The sequence below is a fragment of the Podarcis pityusensis genome (genome assembly GCF_964106645.2).
Source record: "Podarcis pityusensis genome assembly, chromosome: 6".
Lineage (NCBI taxonomy): Eukaryota > Metazoa > Chordata > Lepidosauria > Squamata > Lacertidae > Podarcis > Podarcis pityusensis.
The window spans coordinates 64,040,925-64,065,520 of NC_138030.1; the positions used below are offsets into that span (position 1 = coordinate 64,040,925).

General features: G+C 44.0%; 2 protein-coding genes across 3 annotated transcripts in view; one reads left to right on the forward strand and one right to left on the reverse strand.

The window, feature by feature from the left end:
* The window catches only part of NEGR1 (neuronal growth regulator 1), a 466,181-nt gene that overhangs the window by 64,254 nt on the left and 377,331 nt on the right, over positions 1-24,596 (reverse strand). Inside the window, exon 7 of one of the 2 annotated variants that reach the window (XM_081008954.1) lies at positions 2,505-2,546. The exons of the other annotated variant lie outside the window; for it this stretch is intronic. Within the exon in view, the coding sequence (XP_080865080.1) occupies positions 2,505-2,546 (42 nt within the window). The remainder of the gene's footprint in view (positions 1-2,504; positions 2,547-24,596) is intronic. 2 annotated transcript variants of the gene reach the window in all.
* On the forward strand, positions 9,880-14,795 carry LOC308478841 (uncharacterized protein). The gene is made up of 2 exons (XM_081008949.1): positions 9,880-10,564; positions 13,949-14,795. The coding sequence occupies exons 1-2, from the start codon at positions 9,895-9,897 to the stop codon at positions 14,521-14,523; spliced, it is 1,245 nt and encodes a 414-aa protein (XP_080865075.1). The 5' UTR covers positions 9,880-9,894; the 3' UTR covers positions 14,524-14,795.

The following is a 24,596-nucleotide window of genomic DNA, read 5'->3' on the forward strand; positions in this document are numbered from 1 at the left end:
CAACAAAGGTGGAGAGATGAAGCCACTAAGACACCCACTGCCTGTGGAACACTTATAGAAGAAGTGAATGAAATAAATCAAAAGGGGCCCTTATTAAGAACCCATCATTCCTTCTTGTTCAATCTGTGGGCTTCTTCAAGCATTAAGCCATTCAATGACAATCATCTGGAGTGGGACCAGTCCTGCATCCACAAGTTGACTGAAGGTCTGAAGAAGGAAACCTATTGTTTTGCCAACTGGCAGGGGTTCATTTTGGACATACAAATGGGGTAAAGGGTAAATATTTTCTTAAACAGCTAAAAGCAAGCTACAAAGCATTACAGCTATGCTTACGGTCCCTGTGGTTTCTGGCAACCGCATCAGCAATAGGGGGTTACGTTAGTAGCCTTGACAATATTTATGCATTCTCACTACAGCGAAAGATCAATTAGTCATTGGGCAGGTAGTAGTAAGATGAATGGATACTCCCTACAGCAGGTATTGCCACTGGATCCTGCCTTTATCTAGAAGATAAATCTTCTAGATAAGGCTTACCCAGCAGATTGAAGTTCCCAAGGAATCTCGGCACATAACTAGCCATGGGGAAGCAAAGTATTATGGAATACTAATAAAGAGACAGTATTAAGAGTTTGAAGATCCCAGGCCCACAGGATTTCTAGTCCTGAAAGGAGCATTGCTGCATACCACCTAAATCTTCATGCAAGGTGATAGCAACCCTTGCTTCTTTGTATGTATGTCTATGTTCCCATTATGGCCCTGTCCTTCTGGGGAAAGCTTCAGAATTCTCAATAGCGTCCGCTTGCATGTGCCTGTTTTTCACAAAGCAGACATAAAATGTAGCCTTTCTGGGAAGAGAGGAGGTTAGCTTATGTGGCCATTGGCCACCAACTTGGAAAATCCTCTGCAGTGAACCACCAATACTTTACAGTGCTCAGGAGGGAATAATCTATCTGATGGCATCGTGTGATTTTGTGGATCTCCACTTGTCAATACTATACTGTTCAGATTTGTTATGATCTTTGGTTGAGCAACAAATCTACTGATTGACTGTAAGTTTTAGGCTCACGAGTAGGTATGGGGAGAAATGTTAAAAGTATAGAAAAAGTGCACCAGAACACAATGCTCCTCAACCTGCAAAATGTTTCAATTGAGGATCGCTTTCTAAAGAAAATGTGTTCAAACAAACAACTAACAACTTGGGTATAAATGAACTTTAGGCTGAATTATGTTTTATAGCATAGCTTTTTTTTATAACACTGTGGTAAAATGAAAAGAAAAAGCAAATTCTAGTGAGCTATATTATCAGCTATGTGGCAAGTGAGACTACCAGACAAACCCTAAGCACGACTTTTAGGTGTTTTTTTCAAGACACTGCTAGATTAGTTCGTTGCACAGCTGTGTCAGACACTGCATGAATGACACAGAAAACACATGAGAATTTCTACAGAAGCAGTGGGAACTCTCATTCTTTATAGTTCAAACTATACATCTTCAAAGCAGGGCAAATTTCCACACTAAAGACTACCATATTTCAAAAGTTTGCGAAGCTAGAATTTGGGTGTCAGCATCTGCCCTTGGCGTTGTGGCTACCAGGGGTAGGCCAAGTCTTTGCTGAAGATTTGTAGCATGCCTGTATCAAAACACTGCTATGGTTTTGTAGAAATATGCACTGGTTTGGCAACAGAACCTGTTTCCACAGTTCTGATTTTTTTAGAGGATAGGTAAAGAAAGACATTCCTTAAGTACTATGAATATATATAGCCATTCTACCCATCAGGGTTTTTGGGTTTTTTTAGAGCTAAAGTAACCTCTGCAGGTGTTAGTCCAGTGAAATTATGGCAGGAAGTAAATAACAGAATAGCCCTCAAAGACCAAGGAATGATTCTGTTTTTTTTATTAATCGGGAGATGGAAAATCTGCATTTCTCTCTGAAGATCTGACCCTGTAAGCTAAAATTAATAAAATTCTTCATCTTGTGTTACTTCTGCTCATGAAGCTTTGCTATGTGAACAACCTTTACAGAAAAAGGTAGCCCATCATTAGCACAGCCCTGCATTCGGTCATAGATGTTCCAACACAATATGCACAAAGGAAGAGCCAGGGGGAAAAGAAAACTCACACAAATGCCTTGCTTCCAGCAAAACAGCCAACAATCAATTTAGCACAGATAATACCACAAAGAGAATATAAAAAGCACAAGGCATTTCACCACTAAGCCAATGCTGTCTGCATCTGCTGTGTGATCTTTGGGACAGAGGGAAACAGAGAAGCGCTTTCATAAAAGAAATCTACCAAGGCAGAATAGCATTTGCCCAAAGAGCAGCACAAACGGTGAGTGCACAAAGACAGGAAAGAGACAATTCAGCAGTAATAGAAGTAATACTGCTCAACACCAACTGCGTGTCTACTGGCATGACAGCAACATATATGTTGTCATTCCTTGGAAAGACAGAGGGAGGGAGAGAGTACCCAAGCATACTTTGGGGGTGTATGTGGATACTGACCTGGGCTTGAGACAGGACTAGTAGTAGTAGGCTCAATAATTTCTACAAAAAGGGAAAAGGAAGAAAAAAAAGAACATTTGGATATTAATCACATATGGAAGACAAATACAAAATGAGACAGTCATCGGTCATGGTCATGCAACAGATAATGCTTATGAGGTTAACTTAGGAAACAAGGAAAACAAACAAAACCCACCAAGACTGGCGTTTTCTGTGAAAATCATGCAGTAAGCAAAAACCGTGTTCATGGGTGACACACATCAGTTTCTTTATTCATGCATCACTAAGACACAGGAGTCAAAATAAAACACTCTGAGAGACAAACTACAGCCAAACTGCCTTTGCTGACCTACCCTTGAAGTTCTCTGATAAAGTTGTCTGGTAGGTGACTGAAATCAGCATACAAAATACACCTTAATATCCATCTTTTAATGTGAATACAGATGTAATATCTGCTCACACAACGGATTTTTAAAATTTATTGGGCTTTTTAAAAAATGCATCTGTCCATACAAAGGTCCAAAATACCTTTCAGTGATTTCCTTTAATCAAGGATATATTTTTTTAATGCATCAAATGGACAAAAACAGAGACATACATTTTGGTTTAGTAAATTTGAAAGGAAAGTTTAAAATAAGGTTCACAGCAGCTCAGTGAGTCATGAAACAAGGCATTAATTTAAGGTTTTCTCAATACAGGCCAGCTTTAATTTCATTTAATTGGTGGCATTCAATAATGTCCACCCCCTGTACAACGGAAATCTGCTTGCATAGCAGAATGTAAACTTCTTTCCTTCCCCCTTGCAGCCCCACAGAAAATCACTCCGCAGGGTCCCCCAACCCTCTGGAGCAGATTTTGGGGCACATGGGTGGCAGTTTCAGGGGAGAAAACAAAAACCCTGTGTATTCAAGGGGACACTTCCTTGCACTACATTGGATTCCACCCATTGACTTTTATTAATGGCCAACAAACAAATCATATCAGATTTATAAATATAGATAAGGTACAAACCAGTAGCAGTATTTCAAACCAGAAGCAGTATTTTCACACCAAAGTCCAATTGTCCACAAACACTTTTCTTTGGAATTGTCACACTGATTTAGTGCAAGTTACTTTTAAGCAAGTATCCAATGGATTGTAACATACCATTTTTCACTTTTCATTTCCATCTATATTTTTGTCACTCTCTGCCTGACACAGCATACGCAAATCAAAACCAGGCTAATACACAACTCAAAGAATTAAATTCAAATGACCATTTCTTTAAAATGCTGCTGTATTTGAAATGAAAAACATGTCAAAATTGTGTATCATTATATTCTAAGCACTTTTTTTTTGTAAAATACATTCTTTCAGCTCTCAAAAAAGAAGAAGAAAAGCCACCATCAACTTCACCTATAAATTAGCACATTTTTTAAAATGGAAAACGATTTTGGATTGGCACTTCTCTGATAATTATGCTACTTGAAGACCTTGACCTGCTATGCAGTAACTTCACAATTCCTTTGAGAAGCTAAAATGCATGGCCTTTGAAAGGCTATTATTTCGTATCATATACTGTCAATCATATCCAAGGATTGAAGCCACAGTATTAATTCTCCCTCCCTTTTGCTCAGACAGCTCGTAGTTGCTCTTATGCTGACTTGAAACGCCATGGCATTACTTCAGATCAGAATTCAAGCATCACTCTATTATACGGTAAAAGAAGTAAGGAGCATTAAATTTTCACTCACACTTAGAACACATTAGCTTTCTTGGGGAGTTAACCTAACCCTTTGCACATATTGGAATTATGTATAAATACTGGTAGGGAGGAATTCTTCTACATCTCAGGAGAAGAAATATCCCTGCAAATCAAGTCAAAAGTTACAAGTACCAGGAGTTCTGTTTCTCCCCTGTGGCACACCAACAACATGCGTTCGCGGAAGTGATCATGGCTGTCTGAAGCTGAAATTGTACATCAAGTGTGGTAGTGAATGCAGCAGATCCAGCACACAGATTAGTATCCATTAGAGAAACGAAAGTACAGTAACTTGAAGATGCTCATAATTGCCTATTGCTGCAGTCCTATCACATTTACAGAGCAATCCAAACCTGGATCCACCATGCTTGATTAGGGGTTGGATGGGGAAGGAGGTAGAGCAGGAAGCCCTGCTAGAAATCAGTGCTCCAGTGCACCTTTCCAAACAGCAAGCAGCCAGCAGAAATCCCTAGAACAGGACAAGGCACAGGAGGCAGAAACAGCACAGGGTCTGCTGGATAATGAACCAACCGTGCTGTTATCATGTGATGTTATTGAGACTGGCCTGGGTCTGGAAACATGCACAGTGAAGGGACCACTGCCGCGTTCCCCTCCTTCTGTCCTGTGGATGTGGCACTGGCTTAACGCAACCTGGGACAAACCCCATGTGGAATGGGAGAGCAGGGTGAGTCAAGGAATGTTTGGTCTGGTTCAAATGTGCTCAAAAGCAACTCTCGAGAGTATGGCTGTGGATTAAATAATCTGGCCTGGCATGATCATGCATGGCATGTGTTCATCCTAAATACCGAACTGCAATTTTGCAAGTGCATGGTGGGTGAGATTACCCCCCCTAAAAAACCTTTAATTGCCCACAGGAAGCTGTCTCTGTGAGCATACTTTCTCCATGTCAGAACTGCTTCCTTCACACTGCAGTTAATGTGACTAGCTCTACATGGGAACTAATGCAACCTAAAAATGATAAATAATATATTTGAACCAGGTCCTAGTAAAAACCTAATGGGGTTAGCGGTTGCAAAGAACATGGGACAATGATTTATTAGGAGGGTGAAATATTTCAAGCAGCCCAGATGAAGCTTATTAGGAAAAATGTTTTACAAATAATAATAATAATTCCCTGTTAAAGCCAAAAAAGAGAGAGGTGAAATTAGCAGAGGAAGAAAAACAATTGCCAGAAGGAATCCAAATAACCAGAATGGAGTAGAAAGGAACTTTGGTTGGGTTTGTTAAAAGTGCTGGGAATTGTAGCTCTTTGAGGAGCCTCCGAACAACTCTCAGCACACTTAAATGAACTACAGTTCCCAGGATTCATGGGGGCGGGTGGTGGGTACAAAGATTGCTAAAGTGGTATAAGAGTACTTTAAATGTATGGTACATATGTGACTTTGATTTAGGGCTCCAAGAAATGTACACAACACTTTCAATACATCCATTGTTTCCAAGGAATTGTGGTTATCTTTATTTTAAAAAGCATTATTCAGTGGTGATGATGACATAAATTTTCTCTCTTGCTGTTCTGTGATAACATGTTATTCCAACACTGAAAAAGTTAATCTTCCTTCCCCTCCCATTTGGTCACTTTATAGAAGCTATAGGGTCCATTTAATACAGCAAACATCATTCTTCCAATATTTACGGAGGCAATTCTGCTTGCCATAATAATCTATATATATCTCAGAGTAAAATTTCCACAAAATCAGTTTCTAAAGGTTGTCCAGGAAAAGAAATTGCTTGCTTTTACCTGCAAATGGGATCATTGAAAAGAGGCCTCTGTGCATTCACACCCATGTGACTAAGTCACAGCTCCATAGCCTTTGAGGAATCATCAAGATTGATGCAGAGTTTCCATTCTTGCCAATTCTTGATAGAGAAATTCTAGCAGCTTTCCTGAAATTGGTCGTGCTTTCCGCACATCAGTTCATGGGTGTTTTAACCTGTTCACAGCTAAACATCTGAAGTCTTGTGAACAGGACATACGTGCAACAGAACAATTAATGCAGTGCTGCAGCCCGCAAAAGCTACATGCACAAAAGCATCCTGGGCTATTACATGAAACAAGGAGTTGATACTGAATGAATTTACATGCATGATGCAACTGAAGTCCAATGAATTCAGGGGGAGGGTTGCATTTTCTGCAGACAGCTGCTCTTCAGGATCAAGAAATGGGACTCTCTTCCCCTTCCTCACATTACATTTCCCTTCCTTCACATTACTAGTGAGTAGGCTGAATCCTCAGAGGCCTCTTTCAAATAATTCCGTTCACAAATAGAAAACCTCAACTGCTGCATCAATCAAACATTACCAGTTTGAGGGTTCTGCCATACAGTTATCCCCACCATTTGCTTTCCTCACCTCTCGGATGATGGCAAAGAAGCCAAATCTTAATCTGGATAAAATGAAGGCACTGTGGGTGAGGAAACCAGCTTATCTAGTTGGAGGTGTGTGATCAGTCCTGGATGGGATGACAGTCCCCCGAGTTAGCAGTTTGGGGGGTCTTCCTGTATCTGGATCAACCTATGTAATTACAGGTGGCATCCATTTTCAGGAGTTCCTTTTATCAGATTCACTTGCCACCTGGGACCCTATGTCGCGAAAGCAGACCTGACCATGGTTACTCGTGTGCTCTGACTTCATACAGATTAAGCTACTGTAACATGTTCCACATGAGGCTGCTGTTAAAGATAGTTTGGAAGTTCACGTTGGTTCAAAATGAAGCTGCCGTGTTCTTTATGGGGCCAAGCAATCGGAGCACAGAATACATGGTGCTCCTTCCAGGAGAGATGCTTTCAGAGAAGGCTCTTTAAAATGGAAACCTTTCATTATTTCCTTAAAACCAGGCCTATAAACCACACCCTGATAAGCTCTATGAAGTTTCTGGCTTTTAAGCAAATGTTTCGCAATGATCTGGACTAAACAAACTTTTCAAACTGATTTCTTTTATGAACATAAGGATGTTGTCGGATATAGACATTCTCAATAGAAATATCATTACTACACTCAGTAAATATTGTTGCTTTGCATAATTTGTGAGAGGAATAGTCCTAAAATATTGTTATGAAACAGAATACAAAAGGAAGAAGAGGAGTTTGGATTTGATATCCCGCTTTATCACTACCCGAAGGAGTCTCACAGCGGCTAACATTTTCATTTCCCTTCCTCCCCCACAACAAACACTCTGTGAGGTGAGTGGGGCTGAGAGACTTCAGAGAAGTGTGACTAGCCCAAGGTCACCCAGCAGCTGCATGTGGAGGAGAAGAGACACGAACCCAGTTCCCCAGATTACGAGTCTACCGCTCTTAACCACTACTGATAAATCAATAAGAGCAAGCTTTAGGAAACAGATTCCAAAGTTAATATAACGTGCCAAAAGGGCCACAGATAGACTGACTAGTCTTCAGAATTTGCAGAGATGTTTAGAATGAGTAAACACCTAGATACTGGATTCTGCTTCCTCACCAATTTCTCCACTGGGTGTTTCAGAAACAAATGTTTAGTTTTTGAGTATGTCATCCATGGGAAATAGCTTCCACAAACCACAAACATACACAACGTTCCCAGCTTTCTGAATTCATGCAACTGTAATAAGAAGCTCTTCAATTCAACATATTTCAAATAAAAGAATGATGCTCAGACAAAGAAATGGTGGTATTTTTATATCACTATTATGTGAACATAAGGCACTGCATTTTTCTCCTTCAGGAAAACCAGCAGTAGAACAAAAGGTTGTTCATAACAGTCATGATGTCTAATCTGTCATGTGTTAAGGCTTCTATCCGATTTTTAATGGGAAACATAATTAATTTTTAACTGCCCCATTACAGCCATCCATGCCTCCTTGTAATGATTTTCCCTCACACATGCCCTTAGGGTAGTATATCAAAAGACACTGGATGGGAGAAGCAGAAGTGGTAGACATCTTCAGAAATACTTCCTCGCTATTTATCCACTTATGATTTTGTAACATGATATATCCCAGTGAAAATCCAGAGCAGTAGCCATTTTGCTCTTTATTTTTTCCACAATACAGCAGTACTACAAGGCCATTGGCTGTTTTTAGCCAAATGAAATGAATAAATTAAAACAAGTTTTGCACATCATGACAACTTTTACTATGCCACAAATAATGGGAAACCCATTCCTCCCCTGCTCCCCACCGCCGCAGCCAGGGATCCAGAGAAAGCAATGTGTACATTGGAAAGCTTCAGCATAGAAACATAGGAAGCTCTCTTATACCAAGTCAGACAAAGCGTGTTCTCATTAAAGGAGAGCACGTGTTGCGGCTGGGGCTAGGCAAAGCACCCTGTAGTTGCCAGGCAAAATTGAAGGAAAGGGCCTGGCAAGGATTGGTGATGGTGTTGCTGGGGCAATTTGTATGTTGCCACTTTGGGGGTGGAGATCAGAGGATATTTAAGGAAGGCCCACAGAGAGTTGCTTTCTCTTTCGCTGTGGGCATCGGATCGAACACAGCTAAAGACCGGTTGTATAAATCTATATCTCATTCCTCATTTTCTCCTATTTTATTTTATTTATTTATTTGATCTTGGCCTTTTGTGTTTATCTCCCCAAAGTCTACCCCCCCCTTCTTTAATTTATTTTCCAGGTTCTTTGTCTTTAGTTTTCAATTTTTATTTGTTTTTGTTCTGACTCTTGTTTCCATTTTACTAGCCTTCCCCCCCCAACTTTCCTCGTGGGCTTTTGGTCCCGTGGGGCTGCTGGGGGTGGCCGGGAGGGGGGGGGCGGACCCTAGGCCTTTCGGCCCGGTTCGTAGCCGAGGCGCCGGGGACGGGGCTGGTTGACCTTCGGGCCCTCGGAGCTTTACCATTCCCCCCCCCCACTTCGTAGGGTTACTAGAGAAAAAAGCGGGTGCTTACCGTAGTCCTCCCCTGGCCTCTCACGGCGGCGGCCCCCTTTTCGCGCGCTTCGGCGCGCTCTTACTAGCCGGGGCGGGCCGGCTGGCGCGGAGGCTCTGCGCAGGCGCCGTTGGAGCCGCCGATTCGCACGCGGCGCTCGGCGCTTGCTTATTCGGCCCTGTTCGGGCCGGGCTTGGGGAGGCTTAGTCAAGCCTTTCCCCTCTTGGCCCGGGTATAGCGGGGAGTGCCTGGGGGAGCTGGGGGAGGCCGTGGGACGTGCCTTGGGCTCGGGGCCTATTTGGGCACCCCCCCCCACCCGGCTCCGAGCGGTAGCGGCTTTTGCCGCGCTTCGGCGCCTGCGGCCTGCGGAGTTGGGCCGTTTTAGGCTGCGGGGGGGCCCTCCTCGGACGTTCCAGCTTTAGCCGGTGGCGCTTAGCGCGCACAGCGGCTTTGGTGGTTGGAGGCCTGCTTGCGGCCTGCTTTGGGCATTGGGGGAGGCCTTCTGCCTGAAGTCAGTTGGGAGGCCTCCATTTTGGGGAATTTTGGCGGGAGCGCCATTTTCTACTGCCTCCTCATTGCGTGCTGGCCTCTAGTGGCCGTTTATTGAAACGCAGCTATACCATTGGCCTTGATTACTGGCTGCGCCACCTGCTGGTGAGCCATATAGTTGCACCTATCGGGATTGATTGTTTTTCAGGCTGATTGACTATTCATTATAACAAAGAGCACTGGTGTAGCCTTGCATTAATTCTATTATTTGTCTTTTTTACTAGTAGCAGGTATGGCTCCAAAGAAGAAGGTGTCACGGAGGCTTGATCTCGCTTCCTCAGCGAAGCGGCCCATAAAAGGCCCGTCCCAAGCTTTGCGTTCTCCAGTGCCACAGCGATCTTTGAGACGCCTTCAGTCCATGGTCACTGGCTTGGCCAGTGACCCAGTGGTGTTAGCACGTGTTGAGGCTGAAATGGATGGTTTGATTCAACGCTGCTCGACTCCGACGACTTCTTCTGCTAGTCCAGCTCCGCCTGTTGACGCACCTCCTTCGGTGTCATCTTCGGCTGAAGATGAGGGGGAGGATTTGTTAGCTGGGGGTCTTTCGCGTACTAATCAATTGTCCCAGTCGTCGGTCTCACCTGTCTCCCAGGCTGCAGCGCCAAGGGTACGGGGCGGCCCCAGGGGTCCGACCAGGCGGAGGTCATCCGCCCGGATTCGGGCGGCACGGGGTTCAGTTGTACAGTCCTCATCAGTGGTGAGGTCTGTTCCTGGTCATTCACCTGTAGTCTCTTCTCAGTCAGTTCCAGGCGTTGTGCTGCAAGGCGACGCATCTGAGTCTTCGGTGGAGGACAGCCTTCCTCTCCCTCCAAAGTCCTCTTCTGGTGGGCTCCGTCGCCGGAAAAAGAGTTCCAAGAAGCGTGCTAAGAGGAGACGGAGAGACACCTCATCCTCTTCCGCAGGTACTTCGTCTCAAACCTCCAGTAGTGATGAGGAAGCTTCGCTTTCGCTATACTGGGGCTTTGGGGAGACATCGGGACTTCCAAAATGGGCTTGGGAGCGGAGGGCAAACTCTCACAGGGCAAAGTATGGGGTGGTGCAGGACTGTCTGGAAGGGGTCCTCATGCCTGATGTGAAAGTTTCCACCAACTCAGCTAGGGATATTATACCAGGTGCCCACTTGACTACAAAGCTGCGATCTAGGATTCTGGATGGCCGTTACATTGATATATTTAGCTTGGCACCCCCTCAGGAGTGTCAGGACTCCCAGGATAGAGGTTTGGCAGCCACGAAAAAGAGGGTGGTTTTGCCAAAGGTTGAAAGGACCTTCGAGCGATGGCTGGATAGTTTCCAGGTGTTCGCTGGAGTGGTGGCAGCGGCCTACCCACGGAGGTCCATGCATTTATGGGTTTATTTGTCCATAGTTCGCTCAGCATTTACGATGGCTGGAGCGTCTGCTGCGATTTCTTATGATGAGAATTTCAGACGCAGGGCTGCCAAGATCCCCACTGCCCGCTGGGACCGAAAGGATTTAGATGTATGGACCACTTATGTGGCTCCACGTATTGACAATAAGATCCCTGAATCGCAAAAAACTAGGATTGTGCCAGCTAAGACGGGTCGCAAGTTCTTTTGTTGGGATTTTAACAAAGGAACCTGTCAGCGCCAATTCTGCAGATATTCTCATAGTTGTGAGAAGTGTTCAGGGAACCATCCAGCTTCTGCCTGTGCAGGGGTTCGACGGCCCTTTCGGAAGGGGTGGGGCTCACAGCAGCCCCCGAAAGCCGCGCCCCAGGCTGCAGCCGCCGGTGCAGGAAAATAGTGTACTTTCCTCCTTAGCTCATACCCCGGTTAGGCTACAGCCGTTGTTGTCATTGTTACAGTTATACCCTCTTAGCATCTTATTTGCGTGACGGTTTTTCCCTGGGTTTTCGAATCCCAGTGGCGGCAAATCCTGTAGCTAGAAACCCTTCAAACCAGAAGTCTGTGAAGGATATGCCTGACGTGGCGCGTAAGAAAATTGGGAAAGAACTGGCTCTACGCCGTATGGCAGGCCCTTTTGCCGTTCCACCCTTTCCTAATCTGCATATTTCACCCTTAGGTATGGTTCCTAAAAAAGCTCCGGGGGAATTTCGCCTGATACACAACCTTTCACACCCTAGGGGCACATCAGTAAATGATGTTATTCCCCCGGAGCTTTGTTCGGTGAAGTATGCCTCGCTTGATCAAGCGATCAAAATGATAAGAAAATTTGGACAGGGTGCCCTGCTAGCCAAATGTGACATTGAGTCTGCATTTCGGCTGCTTCCAATTCATCCTGATGACTTCTGGTTGCTGGGATTTCAGTTCGACGGGGAATTTTACTTTGATAAGGCCATGCCCATGGGCTGCTCGGTAGCCTGTGCGGCCTTCGAGTGTTTTAGTTCATTTCTGGACTGGGCTCTGCGCAAAAGAACTGGTTTGGGCGGAGTCACTCATTATTTGGATGGTTTTTTATTGGCCTCAGCTAGCGATACGGGGAATTGCGTGGTGTTGCTGCAGGCCTTTGCTGCCTTAACCGAGGAACTGGGCGTGCCGTTAGCTGCGGAGAAAACTGAAGGTCCTTCTACGCAGCTGACTTACCTGGGTATTTCGTTGGATACGGTGGCGCAAACTTCCAGTTTGCCGGCGGATAAGATACTCACGCTGAAGGGCGTCATCGCTGAACTCATTCCCATGAAAAAAGTTACTCTGCGGCAGCTGCAGTCCTTGCTGGGCCACCTAAACTTTGCTTGCAGGGTGATCGCCCCAGGGCGACCTTTCTGTTCCCGCTTGGCCAGGCTTATGTCAGGTTTGAGGTCCCCGAGGCATAGGGTGCGCCTGTCAGCTCAGGTGCGTGCTGACCTTCGTATTTGGTTGGAATTCCTGGAGGAATTCAATGGGGTGTCTCTTTGGCAGGACACCTTGAACCTTTATACCGATTTTCAGGTGCACTCTGATGCTGCGGGGTCGTTGGGTTTTGGTTTGTATTGGGATGGCAGGTGGTGTGCCGAGCGTTGGCCTTCAGCTTGGCGTGGGGAAGCTATAACTCGGGACTTAACTTTTCTTGAGTTTTTTCCCATTGTAGTGGCAGTCCATTTATGGGTCGAGCATTTCAGGGACCGTCGTGTATGTTTTTGGACAGATAACCTGGCGGTGGTGAACGTGCTAGCCAAGCAGTCTTCACGATCACCTAGGGTATCAGCCCTGCTGAGGGTCTTTGTTTTGCATTGCTTACGTTTTAACATTGTATTTTCTGCTCGTTTTGTTCCTGGAGTGTCTAACGAGATTGCTGATGCTCTGTCCCGTTTTCAGATGCAGCGGTTCAGGTCCCTGGCGCCAGTGGCTCGAGACCGTCCGGAATTTTTCCCGGATCATCTCTGGAACCTTGGCAGCACTTAGTTTTACAGGGAGTAGCTGCATCTATTGCCCCCTCCACATTGAGGTCCTATAAGAAGGCTTGGACCGATTTTTTGCATTTCACTGGGCAATCCGTGGTAGGGGGAACATGCACACCTCATTCTACTGCACAGGTGCTCCAATATTTGGCGCATCTATTTCAGATGCGGAGGGCAGCCAGGACGCTGAGATTGCATGCGGCTGCAATTTCCTTCTTTAGCAAAGTTTATTTTAATAATGATCCATGTGGGAAGTTCGTGGTGCGCAAGGCTTTGGAGGGGTGGGGGAGGCTTTGCCCCTCCAGACCAGCTACAAGGAGGCCTATAACGTTTGGATTGTTGACCAGGATGCGAAGTAAACTAAAGGGCATCTGTTGGTCCAGGTTTGAGGCGCGGTTATTTTCCGCAGCCTATTCGTTAGCCTTTTTTGGAGCCCTGAGGGTTGGGGAGGTGGTGTGTGAACCTAAGCAGGATGGAGGTTCGAGAGGTTTGTTGCTGCAGGACGTGAGCTTGTCTCAGTCAGAATTGCAGATCCTTGTCAGGAGTTCCAAAACTGATCAACTGGGTAGAGGGGCAGTTATTCGGCTCCCAGCAACTGGGCTAGGGGGCCCTTGCCCAGTCAAGGATCTCCAGAAATATATGGCGTTGCGGCCTCCTGGGGGAGGGGCCCTGTTCATTCATGAAGATGGGCGTCCATTGGCACGCCATCAATTCACTGGTGTTTTGCGCAGGGTCGTTGCTGCTTGTGGCCATGCAGCCTCTGAGTTTGCTCCGCATTCCTTCAGGATTGGGGCTGCAACAACAGCCGCCCATTGGGGCTTGTCGGCAAGGAGGATTAAAGACCTGGGTCGCTGGAAGTCGGACGCATATAAGGGTTATGTGCGGAAATGGTGTTGATCTCGTGTACTCACATCTTTTGTTTTACCCTAGGTCTACCCACTGTCCGGGTTTGGATAGTGGGGCACAGTATTGTGCATTGGGCCGCTTGCAGAGCTCGGCAATCTGAACTGGGAGTTGGCCTCGGCCTTCCGCAGCACGTGCGAGTGTCCTGGATCTCCAGAAGGGGGATGCGGTGGAAGGAGTTCTTACCGCTAATGCAGAGGCGTGTTCTTCTGGAGGGCCCCCCTACGGCGATTGTGGTGCAGCTTGGGGAAAATGATATGGTTTCTTTTTCCTGTTATGTTTTACGTGCTGTTATTTTGCAGGATTTGAGGGACCTGGCGGCCTTGGTGCCCGCTACTAAGCTAATTTGGTCACAGTTGCTTCAGCGTTGCATCTGGAGGGGTAGTCCCTGCCCTGCGGCCACCGAAAGGGTGCGAAAGCGTATTAATTCAGCTGCGAGCAAGCTGGTGTCTGATCTGGGTGGGCTTGTGATTCCCCACCCAGATATTAATGTTAAAGCCACTGATTGCTACAGGTTTGATGGGGTTCATCTTACCTCTGTTGGGAATGATGTATGGTTGAGGTCAGTGGTGGCTAAGTTGAGAGTGTGTTTAGGTTTGTGAGTGGTTGGCGGTGAGCGTAAGGGCTCAGGTGGCGGTTAGGCATTGGTTTAAATTGGTTGGTGGAGGGGTATGGATTGGCTGTGCCTGCCCCTCAGGTGATGCTGCTGCACGGGAATTCCGTTAAAGGAATTCAGGGGCTTACCATCCTTTCGTCCAAACCCCTGGAATCGGGTTTGGGCCGTGTAAGCCCCTAGGAGCATGTGGGGAGAAGCTGAGGGTCTGTGTCGCAGCTCCAGTTATCCCCTGATCTTGTTCCTCCACACTGGCTTTCGCTGGAATCCGGAAGTCAGTGCTGTCCCCATGGCGGGGGGACAGCTAGTCTTAACCAATGCCTAAGCAACCACTCACAATTTTGTATGATAATAAAGTTGTGGCCAAAAAATTATGCCAAAAACCTTAAACAAAAATTATGTGTGAAGTGTGAGTTATTTGGGATAAGGGTGTTTTGGGGGACCTCAGCACGCAAAGCGTGTTCTCATTAAAGGAGAGCACGTGTTGCGGCTGGGGCTAGGCAAAGCACCCTGTAGTTGCCAGGCAAAATTGAAGGAAAGGGCCTGGCAAGGATTGGTGATGGTGTTGCTGGGGCAATTTGTATGTTGCCACTTTGGGGGTGGAGATCAGAGGATATTTAAGGAAGGCCCACAGAGAGTTGCTTTCTCTTTCGCTGTGGGCATCGGATCACCCGCCCGCCCTCCCTTGTTGGGCTTCCGCTTGACCTTGCTATGCCTGTCATGGGGTCGTTTGCATTGGTGCGAGGGCCTGGTAGGAATTTTGCCATTTGGCTGATTAGTGTGTGCCATCTGGTTTTTGCCTACCGCGTAGCAAATCGTCACAACTTGTAAGGTTGGCGGTTAGGCATTGGTTTAAATTGGTTGGTGGAGGGGTATGGATTGGCTGTGCCTGCCCCTCAGGTGATGCTGCTGCACGGGAATTCCGTTAAAGGAATTCAGGGGCTTACCATCCTTTCGTCCAAACCCCTGGAATCGGGTTTGGGCCGTGTAAGCCCCTAGGAGCATGTGGGGAGAAGCTGAGGGTCTGTGTCGCAGCTCCAGTTATCCCCTGATCTTGTTCCTCCACACTGGCTTTCGCTGGAATCCGGAAGTCAGTGCTGTCCCCATGGCGGGGGGACAGCTAGTCTTAACCAATGCCTAAGCAACCACTCACAATTTTGTATGATAATAAAGTTGTGGCCAAAAAATTATGCCAAAAACCTTAAACAAAAATTATGTGTGAAGTGTGAGTTATTTGGGATAAGGGTGTTTTGGGGGACCTCAGCACGCAACTGCTCCAATTAGCTCAGAGTTGTCAACATTGACAAGCAGTAGCTCTCCAGGCAGGAATCTTTCTTGCCCCGCATGGACACCAGGGGTTGAAGCTGGGACCTTTTGCATGTAAAGCATGAGGCATCTACCTGTGAGCTACACTCCTTCCCCCAAATCCTGTGGTCCTTCCCCCCAAATCATGCGCATGGTTGATTATTTCTTCTGGTGAGAGTATCCCACTCTAGAAGCCCTATAATCTACAAGGAACGGAGGGGCTGCCATCAATTGGAGGGGTTGGAAATCCCCCATGCACAGATGATGTTTCACTTTGTTCATACCATTCTGCCATCCCTTATTACCTAACAAGACAGAGGAAACGAGACATTTTGAAAGCAAATATTTTATCTTCTCAAACCTGATTCTTAGATCCATATTCGGAATCTACTTTATTCCATTAAAACAGAGACCAAGCTTCTTTCAAAAGAAACAAGGTTGGCTGAGACTTATCATCATGCTTACAGTAGACCCATTGAAATCTGTAGAATTTAAATTAGTCATGAGTACTAACTTAACTTAAAATCTATCATTTCAATGGGTTCAGTCTAAGCATGACGAAGTCTGGAGTCAAGCCAGGGAGAAAACCTCCTTCTTCAGATTTAAGCATTTTCAAAATTCTTGTACACCAACTCAGCTACTTATTTGAAATCTTCTTATCAATAAATGCACACTAATGACAGGATCAAAGAACCCCCAAACTCCTTCCACGAGCCCAAGAGGGTCTGATTTTCCTTTAACAGGAGCTACAAATCTCCCACCCTTTTAGGAAATGGATTTTTGCACTGAGGGAAATATTTAAAAGCACAGATATAGTGGATTCTTAAAAACTGCAGCATACACAAACAACTTCACTACTCCTTTCTCATGGATTGGCCTCTTCAGCAAAGTGAATGGGGCAGGTTGTGGGTACAAGTAGCCTTGTTTTCTCTTCTCAAAGTAATCTTTTCAAAAACCCCAACAACCCCCGCCCAAGGATTCTGCTTTTATCCATTTTGAGAAACATAGGTAATCATACAGCAATCATATCACAAATTTCCTATTCTTTGGGGGGGGGGGGAGTTTTGTAGCACACACTGTGGGAAGGTTAAACTGCATCCCACTTAATAACATTTTCTCAGACCACTCAAGAAGATGGAAAGTATGCAGCCAATTATCATATCCAGAGAGAAAAAGTCACATCATTTGAGTGAAGTAAAGAGAATACTGTTAACAGCTTTAACATTTTGCATCAGGCTACCATCAACTTTCACATAACAGCCTATCCAAGAACCTCAAGGGAACTGAGCAGCAGTGGGCTAGTATGGGCTCCAAAAACATGTCCTTTTGTCAGCATTGTGACCCAATACCCCTGCAGCAGAACAGAAAGAATTTGTAGCCCTAATATTTGTACTCCATGCTCCCAACTTCTCATTGTATACTCTTGATAACTTGCAGCCGCAGCACTGTGGAACTTGGCCCAAAATGCAAAGGAAGACCGGAGTTGAAGTGCAACATTGTCTTACAATGCCATCCAAATTCTGAACTGCAAGTCCTGCGTTGGGTAGGGCAATGTCGGTCCTATATTGCAACAACATAATATAAGACATATTTCCCTGCTTTTCTTTTTCACACAAAATGAAGCAAAAGGCAAAGCTATGACACCTCCTTAAGAATATACCCAGGGGTGTAGGAAGGGGTGTGTGGCCCACGCTGGGTGTCACTCCTGAGGAGGTGACAACATGGCATACCGTGGGGGGTGGCACTGCCCTGCAGTGTGCCCGAGCCACACGTCTCTCTTGGGAGTGACACGGTGGCTCGGGGGCCTGCGCTGCCAGAAACGGCAGCGTGGGGCTTGCGTCCACCAGGCAGACTCTGTGGGCAGCTCGCTGCGGCACCCCTCTGGGCAGATTGCCGCAGTGCCCCTGTGAGCGGCTCACCCCGTCCCCACCACTCTGGGTGCCAGAACAGCTAGCTACGCCCCTGAATATACCACCTGAAGCAACTGCCTCATCTAACGCTATACACAGGTCAAACCTGCAAGTCGATTATAGGATTTACTGTTGTAAAAGTTGGAAAGTATCAGAAAATTGCCCATCTCTGAAACTTCAACAATCTGTAGGTCCTTAAGTCAACATTCTAAAGCTGTAACAATTAGATCAATGCTAGCAGACAATGATACTGTCATGAGGTTTTTTGGGGGGTGGGGCAGGCTGAATGCCTGCCTTCCTCCTAATTCTTGGAATAGCCAAGCTAGCTTCCTGGTAATCTGGTGATCCATTCAGAGGAAAAAAGAAGTGTCTCTGTGCAAGATGGTAAATCGGTGGGGAGGTCCTCTCTCTACTCACAGCTATTAGAAGGACAAAGGCAGAGTTGAGGGCAGAGTTTGGAGTGATGTGAGCATGAAGCAAAGAAGCAAGTTGGGAACCAAGACAGACAGACAGAGCCATGATTAATTTCTGTCTGAATCCACATCAGAAGCAAGGTCCTTTTGGGGTGTTAATGCTGTGAGTCCATAGGCTCAGGTTGTATATATTTGTAAACAAACCATATATCATAAAGATAGAACAGACTCCATTGTATTTCATTCCCAAATAAACACAAACCCTGGGTAAGCACCTAATATTCCTGGAATCTTGCACCACTCAGAGACTGGGGTGGTGCTCAACAATATACAGTGGTGCCTCGCAAGACGAAAAACGCGCAAGACGAAAGAGTTTTCCGTTTTTTGAGTCGTTCCGCAAGACGAATTTCCCTATGGGCTTGCTTCGCAAGACGAAACGTCTTGCGAGTTCTTGCGAGTTTGTTTCCTTTTTCTTAAAGCCGCTAAGCCGTTAATAGCCGTTAATAGCCGCTAATAGCCGCTAAGCCGCTAATAGCCGTGCTTTGCAAGACGAAAAAACCGCAAGACGAAGAGACTCGCGGAACGGATTAATTTCGTCTTGCGAGGCACCACTGTAAATGAATTGATTGTAGCTCAAGTAACTTGCACAGCTTTGTTACTATTTTTAAAGAAGGGCTTAATGAAAGGACAAACAGGAAAGATTATGGGATCGATAACAATTAAAAAATTAGTAAGCACATCATGTCCAATAAAGACTATTTCGTACATGCTGGTAGGTCTGAGTGTTTTGATCATCTACTGCAGGATGCCGGAGGATTTGTTCAGTCTTCTTTTTTATCTTCTGTGAATGTCTCAACTGGTTTATATTCGTAGCAAGAGTTACATGCGTGGTGACAACATGCAGAATGGTCCTGTCATCACTCACCGCAGACAAAATGCTGCTTATAAGCAGAACTGTAGACATTTTTATGAAGATTGTTCCTCAGCCTGGCTACAGCAACTAACTGCTGTCGGCTGGACTGTGTGTGTATTTTTAGAAGTTCCCCCTGATGATTCTGCTAGAAAAACAACCCCTCAGGAGAAGACTATAGGAAAGACAAGGGCTAGATTAGAAACGTTACAGCTTTGTTATTGGTTTTACAGTGGAAACGGGCAAGCACAGGACTAAAATTCAAGTAATCTCAATTACATATCACAGCATGACCTGGTTTCTTCAGAGGCATCGTACTCACAGCCAATCTCTTCACAGAACTGAACTGGATTTTGCCATGTGACACCCTTTCCCCCTTATCATCAGGGAAAATGAAGCATAAACTGCTTTAAAAGCCTATAACCTCCAAGCATTCCTCATCATGTGATTTCACTGTGTGAGCTCCACCCCACTGTCACATCACCACCAACAACATGCCGACAGCAGTCCCCACTGCAGAAGGTCAGTTCCCAATGTGCTTGATAAGTGCAGGGCAGGACTGAGATTGAGATCTTTCTGCAAAACTATGGTTTCCTCTTTTCAGTCTGAAATAAGTCTCCTACAAATAGCTCCTCCCTCAGTGCTGCCACAGATGTGGAGAAAGTATAGTAAAAAGCTCCATGAATTCATAACTGGCAGTTTATGGACACACAATTGTTTTCGTAGGACTGTCTGCAAACAAATTCAGGTAGTGGACTGGCAGCCAAAATTAGTTGGAAAAGTACCATCCAAGAGAAAGAAAATGGTCATTTAGTGTGTATTATTAGTTAGCATAAAAGTTGGATTCCCTTGAAATACTATTACATTAATTTCAGCTGCCCATTTATGTCACATTTTATGCTGCAGTTTACTCATCAATTACCAGGATAGCTTTTGCATCAGAATATACACATTATCTTTGAAATACAGACCATTCTAACTTGCAGGAGAAATCTGTCATTTGCAGAAAGCTGCAAGGGAGATTCTTTGAAGGATAATGCTTTTACAACATGCACACACAAATAAAAACGGCTTATAATACATGACTTATTTCATTGTAGAAGCAGAAAAATATCGTTTCTGTGCTACTAAATGCACAGATGTCTTAATATTTTTTTAAATATTTAAAATGTTTTTTAAACAATGGACATGGCGAACTGTACAACTAGCTCTAAATAACCAAAATCATTACAGGGAGTTTGTTGGCTGTTGGCATTATATAGGCCCTTCAACATTGTAGAGGGGGACTGACAAACTGCTTCTAAACAACAGGAAATCCATGAAAATCACCTCCCCTTTTCTGTTGGTGGAGAAGCCCACTTTATTGTAACCCTATCTGCAAACAAGGAGCCTTTCCACAAATGGAAGAGATGGTCTGGATCAAATGCAATGCACAGTCATTCTTACATGCTGTCAGCAGAACAACAAAAATAGATAATGAACAATCCAAGTGAATAGTTCGTGCCTAGCAATATCATCCACCTCTTTTATCTGACCATAGCAATGAAGCGAAGAAATACAAACTCCTAAGGTGCTTGTTTAAAGCCACAAAACACAAGAGGAACAGAAAACTGTGAGTAGATTCAAAATTTCTATGTGATATTTTCAATTATTACTTGGCTGTATGAATTGGTGAAAGAGTTCTCCTGTGTCATTCTTCTTATTCTCAATTGGCCTTACTAGGAAGTAAACAGATGTGATCCCAGAATGATTCAGGATGACCGATTCCATGAAAGCAGAAGAGAGACAAGACTATGAACAATGAAAGTGAACAAAGAGAAAAGATAATCGCTTTGAAAACACTGTAATGCAGGGGTCCCTTTCAACTCAACAAGTCTATGATAAAATAGACTGACTGGAGCGGACTCTGGGAATCCTAGAGCAAACATCTTATTTTTAAAACAACACGTTGCAAACTTTTTGATCCAGTTTACAAACTTCCTTGGGGTATCACGGTAGCCACTGTTAAAGAAAGTCCAGGTCTACATGTACCTTCGGTCGGACATAGGAAGGCAATTATTTTATTGTTATGTAAAGGTGAAGTCATGCTGTGATAATTCCTTGTAAAGAAAATGAATGTGCTGTTATATATATATTTAAGCATCTCGCTTAATCCAGAACTACAGCCTGTTGTCTCTACAGTACATTTCTATGTCAAATACAGAAAAGTATACAATAAGCATTTAGGAAGCATTAATAGAATCTGTAGTGCTGCTATAACCACATTCATGTGTAAGATGTGCCAAAGTACTTATTCCCAAGTGTAAGCAGTATGTGCATTAAAATCCTTATTTCTAATCTTAGAATAGTCAGAGGAAACAGCTGGCTTAGGTGTTATTTTTACAGCTGTTCAGCACAGAACAAAAAGAAAGTGACAAAGTACTCACTGCTCGTTAAAGCTTATTCTTTTATTAATATGTATAAATAGAAAGTCCATGAATAATGTAAGACATAGGAAAAATTGTTTGCGGTTTTGCTCTTAAAAATCCATCTGATTAGCACTACTCCAATAATTATACAGCCTTGTTCTCAGAGGTCATTTTCCAAATCTGCATAACTAGTTATGTAGGGGAATAACTCAAGTTTTTAGGAAGGCAAACATATAAATTAGAATTGCGACACATTCATTGCTTGCTACAGGGATGCCTTCTGCACAAAACCCCTTCATCTTGGAACACAAATTAATCAGCACTCCTTTCAAATTAGATGTTTTTTAGTTACATGTTTGTCAGTTACTGTAAAAACCAGGTTGCTGTCCACCCTTCTCTCCCCCATTATTTAAAAATTGCGTCTGAAGTGTTCAATAAATCAGCATAGTTTTGTCTTCTGCTGATTTCTAGCTTGAAATGGTAACAGCATAAGTTCTGCTGTTATGCTTGGTTTTTTTAACAATCATTTTTATTTATGAGAACTAGTCCTACCTATCTGCAGAATGAGGTAGATGCTTCAGGTCACTAATCTGGTTGTCACGAAGTGGCAGCAAATGGCCTCAGATGCCAAAACAACTTGTGCACCTTGAGTACTGTGCACTGAGACTTGCTGTTCCTCCACTCTGGGGCAACTCTTGACTTTGCGTTAGTCTAATACAGATTCAAAGGTTTATAATAAAGACATCACATATGAAAATATGGCTGATACTAGTTAAAATTATTAATATACATAAATTAACCCTTTACTACGAATTTCATACCAACTTTCTACATACACATAAATACACATCAACACAATAAACAAATATGAACTCCATTAAAAACCAATATGACTCTTGTACTTTCAAGCTACAGTACGAACGCTGTTTCTGAGCAAAGCAGTCATCTTTCTGTTTCTCTTCTCTTACATTAACTATATTAGTCAATATAACCATAGTTGCACCTAGTTTATGGAACTCCTATGAAATATGCATGTTTCACTCCTGCACCGTTTGTTGCTGGCTGTCAAAGACCCTTCTGTTCTGTCATGCTATTGTTTTTGTTTACAGCTTATGCTTTTATGCTTGGTTTTAATTGCTGCTTCTCTCTACTTGCTTGGGTCTCCAGCTGCTTTTGAACTACATTCCCCATCATCCCTGACCTGTGGTCCTGGTAGCTAGGGATGATGGGAGTTGCAGTCCAAAAACAGCTGGAGACCCAAGTTTGAGAAATCCTGCTCTATATTATTTTGTGTATGTGTGTGTACAAATGCTGTAACCTGTCCTACAATTGTAAACCTAACTCTCCCCTCCCAAAAGTAAATGCATAGCTGCACAATTTGAAAGCATCTGATGAGTCAGGGGAAATGACTCAGTAGCTTGACCACCAAGTACCTGTAAGGTGGATGGTGGATCAGAAAGGTATGATCCACAGCGCTCCAGACCCTACCCCTCTCCTCTGTGCACCATGTTTCCTATCTATGACCACCTGAATAGGAACACCACTGTTTTCTTCTTGCCAAGGCATACATATCCTAATTGCATATAGACTGTTAAAAACCGCCTAGCCATTTGCTTCTGGAAATGGCTATGAAGATCACCAAACTGCTTTTGAGGGGAAAAACCATTACTACTTTTCAGTCATTTGTCTTCTTTACTAATTGGATTGATTCTATTTATTTTGCTTCAACCATGCTATCACATAACTAAGAAAATCTTAGCGTATTAATTGTACAGGCTTGACACAGAGCACCTAACATTTTAATAAAAAGGATTTTAATAGATGAATCTTTAGCCAAGATGTGCATAAATGGTAACACTTTTCAGATATTAGTAGGTTGACCAATAAATGCTGATTAATGGATATTGGGGATCTATCTCATTTATTTCTTATCTTAGGGAAGTCAGGGAAAACTGCTTGTACAAGTCTCTATCATTTTATCTGTCTATTGTATTTACCATTGTATTTATCTATTGTATTCATGATTATATTAATTTATAAAGAAAAGGTTGCCTGTTCTAATAACTAGTCATTTATGGTGATCTTGAATAACACAAAATAGTCATGAAATGCACAGTAGTGTCATAGATACCCAGTGATAAAATGGTTGGCCTTGCCTCACCTCTCTTCAATCTCAGTTTAGCCATGGGTTAAAGGGCTGGTTTTCACCGAGTCACTTTCTTGAATAATTCTGTTCCTTGTTTTTCAAATAGGAATATGAGTCACTTCTGCTTCAGCTTTAAGAGCAAAATTTTGATCAGAACTACTGCATTTTTTTATAAAAAAAAAGTTATGTGGATGATAAAAAAACCCTGTGTGTGGCCTATTTGATGCAAAGCTTTTAAAGCTTAATGGAATGGCCTTGGGGCAAACAGAAGTATCTAAATTTCCCTCACATTTCAATATATAGCACTTGGCCTTCCCCTTTACATTTGCAAAGGAATCTGGAATACATTTGCTGAAAAAGGTTTCTTTAGTTCACTGAACTAAACCATGGGAATTCAGTTTAGGATATGTAAGTGGGGCTGTTTTCTTTTTTCTTTTTTAACCAAACAAACAGATCTAAAGGATTTCCTGACAGGACAGAATATTATGAGCTTATTCTTCTCTGAAGTGACTGCATATTCAATAGAAACCAAGGCCATTTGGTATTTATAAGTGAACTAAGTCATGGGGGAGGGATTATAAAATTGCAGATGAGATATATCAGATACGCTTTCACTTTCCTTACAACCACAGGAAGTAACGTCCCAGGTCTGTGGTGCATCAGTGGGAACGCCCACTGCCATATCCAGGCCACATCAAACACTTCCTGTTCTTCCTTCTTCCCCAACACAAAACAACAACACCCTCCTCATCTAGGGCAACTGATACACAGAGTGCATCTTCCCAATGAGTGAATGGGACTTGACTACAAGTCCCATGATCTCCCAGCAGGGAAGCCACTCATTGAATCATTTGCTGCTGAGGAGGAGGGCCCCCACGTTGGCTGAATCTGATGCATAACTGGAGTATCTCTAAAAAACAACAACTTTTCACACATTGATACGAGTGTCCGCCACCTCCTACCTCATCTT